Consider the following 11,828-nt stretch of genomic DNA (forward strand, 5'->3'; position numbering starts at 1 on the left):
AAATAAATCGATCGGCGAATAATAATAATAATACGCAATGGAAATTTCTCCTTCACTTTTATAGAAATAACCCGTTAGACGATAATAATAATAATATTGATAAGTGATAATAAAATTATTTAAGATATATTATTATTATTATGTATTATGTATCATTTCCGAAAAATTATTATTACACTCATTCATTCATTTTGTTAACTTCTATACAACTAACGGCGTTTAATAATAATAACGCGCCCATTTTATTTCAAACAACAATAATAATAATAATGATAATAATAATGATAATAATAATAATAATAATAATAATAATAATAATAATAATAATAATAATAATAATAAAGTAAAAAATTAAAAAAATAAAATCAAATCGTTGATTTTTAATTTATGAATTCGTTATAAAAAATTAAAATTACTTATTCGTTTGTTTTAAGTACGAAAATTTAAATAAAAAAAAACAAAAGAAATCGTTATTCGAAATAAATAAAATTTTCCTTTTTTTTTTTTTCCTATACATTTTTTTCATAATGTATAAAATAATAATAATAATAATAATAAGTATAAAATCATTTTTACGCACTCACGCACGCACAACAATAGTAAACATAACGTGTATGTTTTGTAAACATATATTTCATGACGCAATAGATGATAGAAGAAGAAAAAAAAAAAAAAATTATAACAAATGAAATTTTGTTTTTTCTCTTTTCTTTTCTTTTTTTGTTTTTTTTTTTTTTTTTGTTGGCTGCTTTGTAAAAACTTTTTTGTTGTTTTTTCATTAGGCGGGCAACGTGACGTTCGTTTCCGTTATCGTCGTCGTCGTCGTGGATTTTATAACGACCGAACTACTTTTGACTTCCTCTTGCTCCGAATTGTCTTCGCTCGTATGATTAATGTTCCTGTTGGAAAACAAAAACATTTTAAATGTGTGAAATTTTTTTTTGGGGGAGGGAAGTAGGGAGTAGGGGGCAGGAGGAGGTGGGAGTGAACTCACGTAATGTGTTCTTTAACGGAATCGACCGTTATGTCGCCGATGCTAAAATCCAATTTGTTTTCGTCCACACCATTTTCGACGGGTTTTAATTTTCCCAAAAGAGATCCGTTCGCCAAAGGCACGTCATCGTCGACATTTTTTTCTCCTTTCGTTTCGCCGCCATCGAATCCGTTTTTCATTTCTTTATCGTTATCCTCATCATCATTATCCTTTCCTTCTCCTTCGCCGTCTTCTTCTTCTTTTACATCTTTTACATCTTCTTCGTTTTCTGACGTTTCGTCTTCGGCGACTTCGTCCGATTCTATTTAAAAAAAAAAAATCCATCATTTTTTTTCGATTCCTATCGATTAATAATAATGATTTTTATATAAAAAATTAATTTCCGACCGACCTTCTTTCTCTCTTACGGATTCAGGCAAATCTAACTTGCATGCCAATGGCGTCACTTTTGATGTGCTTAATGATATTCTTTGATATTCGCTCGACGAATGAAGATAAAATGCTTCGCCATGGGAAGTAAACGTTAGACTGTATATGCCGCTGCGCAAAAAAAAATTTTTTTTAATTAAAAAACCTGCGATGATCTTTTTTTGAAAAAAAGAAGAAATTTTTTTTCAACTCACTGGACATCTTCGGGTGGAACAACTGCGGCATTCAATTGTCTTCTGAATTCAGGCACGTTTAAAACGAGGCAGTCTCCTAAATTTGTTAAACATACCAAACAAGTTTCCGAAGTGCGTTTATCCCCGGTCGAAAATTTTGCAAAATTTGTTTTTCTAACTCGGCAACCTTCGTGTGCAGTCAATTTTAATTTTCCCATGGGTTTCAATCCCGGCAATGTGAATACCTGTCGAAAAAAAAATGCATGCGAACATTTGAAATTGTTGCCAATTTTTTTTTTTAAACACGTGACATGATTTTATAATAATAATAATAATAAATTTGAAATTTAAAACAACCTTAAATTGTTCTTCGCTGCAAATTAATACCCTGTGCGGCACGACACTGTCTTTGTTTAGAGGCACGTTATTGGAATCAATTACTGTGACTGAAAGAACTGGCGCTCTATGTTTTAACTGTATTTCTTTTCCTAACTGACTATGAACGTTTTCTTCTCTTCTCTTCTGACGAGGCGGCATCGATATCGTAAAGGCATACACGGTTCCATTATTGGTGCCAGCCCAAAATGTCGGACTGATATTTTGCACTGAAATAATTGTTTAATTAAAAATAAACGAGAGAATTAATAGCAGCTATATTTTACTTATTGTTGTCATCATCGAATTCTTACTTGAAATCAGGAATGTATTCGCTAAATGTACGCATCGTACGGTACCACCCATCGAATCGTCCACGGGTCTGGCTTCGATTTGTCTTTCGACAGGACGCGTTTCAATCGGACTCCCAATTGTGTGTCCTTTAATGGGTGATGCATGACCTCTTTTTTCTTCGCTACTACTGCCTTTTGTTGTGCGTCCCCTTCTCAAACGACGGAAAGATTCTCGCAATGATTTTTTTAATGACTTTCGTCGTGAAATGGGTCCCTCGCCTGCACTCGATAAGTCTGAAAGGTAATTAAGAAAAATCGAAAAAAAAAAATTTAGATTCAAACTTACAAAAAAAAAAATTATTATAAAACTTTGAACAAGTTTGCTGTACCATTCGAATTTAATGTGCATTTCGTCACGACCGGCTGCATTCTTATATAATCATAGAGTGCCAAACCGTGAGCGGTACCGACAGCAATTAAACCCAATTCAGTGGAACAGCACAATGCCGTTACGGATGCTGGTGGATGCAATTGCAAAATGGAAGAAACTTGCAAACTCGATGAATCCGTTGGAGGTTGTTTGGTTAACGTCAATGCCTCGTAACCTTTCCATACGAAATTGTCTCGGTCAGAAACAATGTTTACAGTTCTAACCTGCATGGAAAACAAACATATTTGAAAAAATTCTAAACTTTCAAATTCATAATAAAAAAAAAAAAAAAATACTCACGGGAATTTGAGAATCGACCGATACTTCTTCACCAAAAGTAGCAACGATGACATGACCTGCGGTACCGGCTACAACTAAGGTCCCAGATTTTGGACAAAGCCAAACTTTTTTCACAGCCAAACGCGGATCGTCGGAATATGGATCGAACGTTCCGATCTAAACCATAGAAAAAAAAAAAGTTATAGGTATTTCGTAACAATTTTTTACGCGATTTAAAACAACGTTAGTAAAACACTTTACTTTTTTGAATGGTGGCCATTCGTCTTCTTCTTCGTTAGGCGAAACTGGAAGATCACTTGTGAATAATGGAGCACTTGAAAACTTGTACAAAGACGCAAACGCAACGCCGGTACAATCCCAAAATCTAACAGTTCCATCTTCGTGTCCCGTTAATAACAATTCGCAAGTATCAGATTCCTCCACTTCTTGTAATACTCTTCCACCTAATGTGGGCCATTTCTAACCAAAAAAAAAAATATTTTTTAAATCAAAACTTGGTAAATAATTCGATTTTTATGTACAATACAAAAGATTATTACTCTATCGCTATAAAAATCTTGCATTTGACGCAAACCAGCTTCTTTCAAAGATTCATGTAACTGTTTAGGCACATTTGAAACGTGATAAGAGCAAGTAACCGCACTGGCGTGAAGTGATGCTAAATATGGTAATAATATCATTTTCATGTCTTCGTTATTAAGATCGACAGCAATTAATTCTTCTTCCGCCAAAACCAATAATATCCCTGGCTCACCTGGACACAATAATTCATAATTCAATAATCGATTAATAATTTTAAGTTAAAAATAAATGATTACCCATTAAATATTTTCCAATAAATGTCGGAATTCAATAATAAAATTTGCAAAAAAAAAAAAAAATTAAAAAGTTTTGAATTTAATTACTTGTCGTTTCGCTCTCCAAGTATATAAAGTCAATAACTTTTGATGTGAAATCTAATACTGCGTGAGTTTTACCATTACTTCCGTAAACCGTAACCGTATACTTTTCACTGTAACTAGCTCGAGGCATGCCACCCGAAAATATAATAAGATCTTCTCTGAAAACAATGAAAAGGTAAAAATAATATACGTTCTTACAATTAAAAAAAATAAAAAATAAAAAAAAACTTTTCGTAAAAAAGGTTATTTTGCAATGAATACCTTTCCGTTTCAACCCATAATAATTTCGTTATGGGTTTACACGGGAACGGTCCGTACAAAGTTGTGGGCTCTTCAACGGGTTTATCTTCGGATTCAACATCCCAAAATGCGTAACTGCCATCGTTGTGCGAGCTAGCAAATTTCGTTCCGTTGGAAAACCAACAGAGACATTCCAACTGTTGCGGATTCATAAAAATCTACAAAAAAAAAAATTAAAAGAGTCGAAATGCGTTTGTTTGATCATCGGAAAAACGACATCAATCAATCAATCAATCGATCTTTTAATTATTTACTTTTTTATTAGACGGATTTGAATTATCCCATAAAACGATGAGGCCTCTTGTGTAACCTATTAAAATGTGATTCGGATTTCCGGGTTGTTCTGCGATTGCTTCCACGGCTCCAGGATTTGTTATTTTATAAGAAGAAGGCAAACTAAAAATTATAAAAGTAAATAAATGAGGAATTGTCGATCTCTTCGGTCGATGAGAGATTACAACAACAACAACAAAAAATATGAAAGAATTTTTTACTTTTGCATAACAATATCAACGTAAATAATTGAATCCAACATTTGAAAAGTTTTTAAATTCAAAAAGTAAACGTTTCCTCCTTCCGTTCCCAAAAGTAATAACTCTTTTGATGAATCAATGCACATGGCGGATATCTTTTTAAGTTTTCCCTCGAAAACCTGAGATTTAACTTCGGCGAGACATCCATCGTTTATCTCCCACAAATGCAACGAATTGTTATCGCATAAAGTTATCAATCGACCCTAAATGAAAATCCACATAATAATTATTATTATTATTATTATAACCAAATCCAATTCGAAATAATAAATATTAAAATTTTCCTTTACCTGATTCGGTACAAAAAGTATTTTTATAACGGTTCCATCCGCGTGATGTTGACCGTAAAATTCAACCCCAGGTTTTCCAATACTAAATTATAAAATGTAAGAAATGTTTATGTATATATATATTATTATTATTATTATTTTACATATATTGGCAAAAATTTTATTTTGATATTTTCCAATAAAAAAAAAAAAAGAAAAAAACTTTTTTAAATTTCCAATCTAAAGAAATAAACTTTAATTTATTCATGTGTAATACGAAATCCGACATTTTTCCGATTCGTGTTATCGATAAGCAAACATTATTCCAAAAAAATAAATAAAAATTATTTTGTTTCGATTTTAATAATATACGAATTGTTTTTACCCGACATCTTTCTTTTTCTTTTTTTTTTATAAAAAAAAAAAAAATAGTTATTATTATTATTTTTTGGTTAAAAGGATACACTTTGAGAGTTCCATTTGTTGTAGATATTGCGAGTAATTTAAGCTCTGGGTCCCAAGCCAATGCTGTCGGTTTATTTGGAAAACCGTGATGTACAGTCTAAAAAAAAAAAACATTAAATATTATTATTATTATTATTATTATTATTATTACTAAGGTGATCGAAACGTGTATTTATCGATCGAATATGAAATAACTCAATAACGTTTAAGCCAAGATTACTACTTAACGTCGAAATCGATAACAATAAAAACATTTTTATTAATGATCAAAACGATTTAAGAGTTTTTCCTATAAAAGATTTATGAAAAAAATAATAATAATAATAAAAGCTATTAAATTTCAATCAATCAAATCTCATTGCAACAATTGCATTAATTAAACTTTTAAAAAAAAAAAAGAAAAAAGTTTTGTTATAGTTTTGTTTTCTATATAATAAATCTCACCTTTCGAAATGCAAAAAGTTCTTTTTGCAATTTTTGCCTATCAGCAGAAGGCTGCTGAGCCTTGCCTCTAATGAATTTTAACATTTTCGCCACCTGAAATTTAAAAAGGTTTAAAAATTCAATTACAAAACCTTATACATATATTTGTTAATGAACCTTTTTTGAACTGGTTATTCAAAAAAAAAAAAAAAAATGACTGTAAGAATATATGTGTGAATGTTTTAAAACACGTAAGTTTTTTTTTTTTTTTTTTAAAAAGAGACAGAGAGAGAGAGAAAGAGAGATAGAGAGAGAAAAGTTGTGGAAAAGAATTCTCATGAGATGTGTGACAAAATTGTTGTACTTATCAAATAAAAAATTTTCAACAAAAATTTAAAATGAAAAGAAATTTAAATCAGAAAATAATTCAAAAATCATGAAGGTGTATTCATCATTCATCATACAAACGAATCCTTAAAAGTTTCTTAATATTGTAAACATTTCAATTTAAATACATACATATATGTACATAACTAACAAAATATACTATAGAAAATCACAGTCATTAAAACTTCATGATAAAATGTTTATTTAATAATAATTTCTATTGCTCTTTCCTATGTAAGTTAAATACAAAAGTAATGTAATTAATAAGAAATTATAATGGAGAACAAAAAAAAAGAGAAAAACATTACAAACAAATCGTGTAAAATAATTAATGATAAATTTCCTATTTACAATTGTTCAATATTTGATTTTTATATTGATAATTAAATATTTATTAAAATAATTGAAATATTAATATACAAAATCAAAGGGGGAAAAAAATTTTAATTATTAATAAAATCATAATAATAATAATTTAAAATTCCTTTTTTTTTTTAAAATACAATTTTCAACATTACTTTCGATATTAATAGTTTTTTGTTTTTATCGAAACAAATTAAAATATGTAATTGAAAAAAAAGATGATAATTAAAATATAATCAATACAAAAAAAAATTTTTTAAATCAATTCAAAATCAATTTATAAAAATAATTAATGGGGTTTTGTTTCGAATAAAAATAATGTTTCATGTCGAATTATGTAATAGCAAATTAAAAACATACTTTTAAAATTAAATTTTAATATTATTAAATAGAATTATAATAATTATTATTAGAAATGAAATGAAAATATATATAAAATATTGTATATATATATATATAAGTTTAAAATAATTTAAAAATATAAACAATCAAAATATAAAAAATAACTATCGAGTTTGTTTTGTTTTTTTCCTCCTTCTTCTTCTTTTTTAATAACAAAAATCGAATGTAATAAAAACATGGCCTAAAATAATTATTTACAATTTTTTTTTTTTTTTTTTTTTTTTATTAAATAACATTTTTAGGCTTTATGAATAAAAATTCGAATAATGTTATGTTGTTTTCGAATAACAATTAAATTAATAAAACCTATTTATGTACAACATTGTATTTATATACATTTAAATGTTGTTGTAATACTTACAATTATAGAAAAAAATCAAATTAAATAACTATTAATAGAATTATTAATGATTAAATTGATTTAAATATATTAGAAAATTAACTATAATAAAAAACAATTTTCTCGATATCATTCAAAAACAATTTTTACAATTTTATTCGATTTGGAAAGTAAATAGAAAAACCTAAACATGAATTTCAATTCGAATAATGATGATGATGATGATTATTAAAATAAATAAAAAACATGTAATGAAATTTTTAATTTTTAAGAAAATGACTAATTAAAATAATGTAGAAAAATTATATAATAAAATGATTATGATTAATTTTTTTAAATGAAGTAAAACGTTACCAAGTAATTTTTTTGTTTTATTTAAAAAAAAAACATGATATGGGCGGTTATGTGTTTACAATAAACCAATGCCGAATATATAAGTTTACTAATCTGTCAAAATATTTTAATGCATTTTTTTTTTTTTAAATGATATAATTAAAGAACTAAAAAAAATGTTTTAAATTAAAATTAAAGTCAAAATAAAAGGGTCGCGTGTAATTCATACGAAAAATTAAATAGAAATGCGTCAGTTTATGAAAAATGAATAAATAAAATATCCACGTAAATACTTAATTGGGTGTATATATTTTTTTTTTTTTAAAAAAGAATAAACACCGGCTTTGAATCGATTAATTATAATAAATTATCCTTTTTATAATTAAATAATAATAAATTTAATAAATACCTAGTTAAACCATATGTATTTCCCAATAAAAAATCATTTAATTATTACAAAAAAAAAAAAAAAAAATAACAAAAATAAAAAAATGTAACTTTAAAAACGAATACACACACAATATGTACGCTACAAGGCAGCCATATTATTTTGCCTTATAATGTTAGAAATTCCTCCGCACGAATCTTTGTCAAATATTTTTTATAAAAATAAATTAAATCGTCATTTTTTATTGTTATGCACGACGAAAAATATTTATTTATTAAAAAAATAATTTTTTTAATATAAATAAAATGGTTTAAATGTATTTTTAAACGCGATAAAATGGTGACTATTTTTTGTACGTTGGGTCGTTGACATAAAAGAATAAAGAACGTTGGTGATGAGTCACATAGACAGTTCCTATAATGTTGTTTGGCTAAATATTATTGTCCATCTTTATTAAATTTTTTTTTTTTAAACTAGATCCTATAGATTATTGATAAATTTGATTAAATAAACATTTAATAAAAGAGTTTAATAAAAAAATATAATATTTATACATTCCTTTCACACGATTTACCGTTTTCTATTTAACATCCGGTAAATTTTCCCTGAACCTGAAATTTAAAATTTACAAATGACTAACACACACACACACACACTAGGTATAGAAAATTATTAAATAAAAATTTTTTTATTTGTGGTGGGTTGAATTCCAAGGCCAATAATGCAATTTTTTTCTTTCTTTCTTTTTATTATTTTACTATGAAACGAATTATATTATAAAATATTAAATTCAATATAAAAAATAATAATATTTTATTATAAATTCTCCTCTTACTTGAAAACCTTGACTCACTTAATATCTATAATAAAAAAAAAAAATGTCTTTTAATACATAAAGTTTTTTACACATCATCATCATTTCATTGATTTTAAATTATCATTTAAATACCTTCAAGACTTTTAACTGTTTTATCCAGATTTAACTGGACAAACAAACAAAAAATGTTGTAGGTAGAAACAAACCATCATCACCACCTTAAAACATACCTTGAAATATGTATTAATTTATCCATTGATTGAAAAAAATATCTTTTTTAAATGAATCAATTTAAAAAAATTTTTTTTCATGTCCTTTTCCTGTTACATTTTACCGCCATATTGGGAAAAGTTAATTTTTTTTTTTTTTTTTCGTTCCACTATTATTTTAATTCGTTTTTAAAGAAAGAAAGAAAAAAAAAATTATAAAAACTAAATTAAAATTCTTTTCAGATTTGTAATTCTAAGCATCGTTATTATTATTATTATTATTATTATTAATACCTGAGAGTATTAGTTGTAGTTTATGAAACTTTCTCGTCATTACAATTTAACGACGTTCAATATATATTTTTGTAATTTATATTCTCGTTAAAAATTGTATTATTAATCTTCCATCTTAAAACTTTTTTTTTTTTTGATATATTGTTTCGTTTTAAAACTGTTTTAAAATATTTAAATTTTATCAATGATTATTATTATTATTATTAAAACGCGACGTTTAAAAAATAAAAATTTAAATTTTCAACACCTTTTTAAATTTTTATTTATTTTAAATTGTTTGTTAAAAAAGGTTATGAAAGGTGAAAAAAACAACCGCGATAAATCTATCTCTCTCTCACTCACTCTGTGTGATTTACTTTTACACGACGACAATTTTAATAATAATAATTATTATTATTATTATTATTATTATTTCGATAATTTAATTCCAAAGCTTTGTGGTGATGGTGATGGTGTTGGTCCATTTTCACGATGAGACACATATTTTAAAAGGATTACGTTATCCATTTTAACAAAAATTTTATAAAAATAAATAAAACTAAACAGGGCCGTAGTCGGTACGACAAAAAAAATTTTCCATTTTAAAATTTATTAAAAGAGTAATAATTAAAATAAAAAACAAAGTCAATTTTTTTATCACGATTGTATTACTTTTTTTTTTTTAAGAAAAAGAAACGTATTGTTGATGAAAAAAAAAAAATTTTTAAAGGTCATTGGTCCTTATTACTATTTTTTCTCCTTGTTGGCGTAACATTATTATTATTGTTGTTGTTGTTGTTTTTGTTCTCCTCCATCCTGGAAGAATAATAATAATACAAACAATTTACAAAATTGTGTAAATTTTTTTTTTAACTTACTAAAAATTCATTTACGCAACGAAACGAATACATTTTCGTACGAATGCGTTAAATATATTTTCAATGTTTATTATTATTATTATTTTCGTAGGTATTTGATCCATTTTCCTATTATTATTATTACTTAACGAAATACTTATTGGAAAATGGATTCCATTTTGTTTCCGGATTAACATTCGAAGATTTCAACACCGCCGACTGGTAAAAAAAAAAATTTTTTTTATCACCTTATCAAAATCTTATACGTGGGGGGAGGGGGGTAATTTTAAACATAATCTAATTAAATAATAATAATAATAATAAAATCGATATTAATCATATGAATTTGATCGTCACTTTAATAATTAACTACATTAACATACGTGTAATCATTATTTAAATTATTAAAATCATTTTCTGTGTAATTAATAATTAGAAAAAATTTTCTTTTTAAAAAAACAATTTCGCTCGTGCTTTTATTACGAGCGTGAACGTTTTCTTAAAAAAAAAAAAAGTTAAAATTAAAATTAAAAAACGAAATTTCGTACGTTATAATTACGTTTAAAAATAATAATAATTATTATTATTAGTAAGGCAAGGTTTTTTTTTATTTATTAAAAAATTGAGTTTTCATTAATAATAATAATAATAATTTATAGGAGTCATTAATTAATTTAAAATCATCAAAGTCGTAAAAAAAAATTTTAAAAAAAAAATTAGTTTTGGTAATTTATTCTCGAATAAAATTTAGTATAATGTCTTCTTCTTTTTTTTTCGGCCATTCAAAATTTTATTTTTATGTTCTGCCATAAATTTTTTCGTTCGTTCGTTATTATTATTATCATTTCACACATTTTTTTGGGCGGATTACGTAACGTTTCTTTCGGTTTTATTTTTTTTTTTGTATAATAAAAATTTTTTTTACGATCAAATCGTTTCTTGTTTGTCACACTCGAATTAAATTTTGATTGAAACAACATCTTTAGAGATGAATTAAGATGATGTTTTCGTGTATTTTTTTTTTATCACCATTTTTAAATCGTTTTAAATTATCTATAATGTTTATTATTATTATTATTAATATTATGTATTTTTTAACACGTTTAAAACTTTAAATAAATAAATAAATAAAAAAAAAACAAAATTAATGTTACCTATTTTCCTATATTGATTTATGTATCCTTTTCGTTTTTCGAATAAGAACGCGAATATTAATAAAAAAAGAAGACATTAATTATTATCATTATTATCATTATTTATTTATTTACATTAATTTTTTTTTGCGTGAAACAAACAAAAGATAAATAAATAAATCACGAGAATTTTTTTTTTTACTTATTTTATTTTATTGGTTTAAACCTCCCTCCGATCATCATCCCACGACCGCCATTTTCGTTAAGGTTTTTCCGCGTAAAAAATTTTTCTTAATTAAAAATTATCATTATCATTATTATTATTATCATCATCAATAAGAGATACGGCCGTTTTATTCGGTTGCTGCTCTTTTTGATTTTAATTTAAAAGTTTTTAAATGGAATAACCGATAATGGTTATAAAACGAAAGGAGAATTTT

At 25.7% G+C, this 11,828-nt stretch overlaps 1 protein-coding gene across 1 annotated transcript; it reads right to left on the bottom strand.

The window, feature by feature from the left end:
• Positions 1 to 778: 778 nt before the first annotated feature.
• Phum_PHUM383750 (lethal giant larvae, putative) lies at positions 779 to 5,991 on the bottom strand (the record flags this gene model as incomplete). The annotated part of the gene is made up of 17 exons (XM_002428424.1): positions 779 to 899; positions 995 to 1,295; positions 1,386 to 1,534; positions 1,618 to 1,841; positions 1,954 to 2,201; positions 2,286 to 2,558; positions 2,654 to 2,918; positions 2,995 to 3,150; positions 3,235 to 3,453; positions 3,534 to 3,748; positions 3,900 to 4,054; positions 4,158 to 4,354; positions 4,451 to 4,592; positions 4,691 to 4,932; positions 5,020 to 5,101; positions 5,463 to 5,560; positions 5,908 to 5,991. The coding sequence occupies 17 exons, from the start codon at positions 5,989 to 5,991 to the stop codon at positions 779 to 781; spliced, it is 3,171 nt and encodes a 1,056-aa protein (XP_002428469.1).
• Between the last annotated feature and the right edge of the window lie 5,837 nt (positions 5,992 to 11,828).

The sequence above is a fragment of the Pediculus humanus genome, genomic scaffold, assembly GCF_000006295.1.
Source record: "Pediculus humanus corporis 1103172107866 genomic scaffold, whole genome shotgun sequence".
NCBI lineage: Eukaryota > Metazoa > Arthropoda > Insecta > Psocodea > Pediculidae > Pediculus > Pediculus humanus.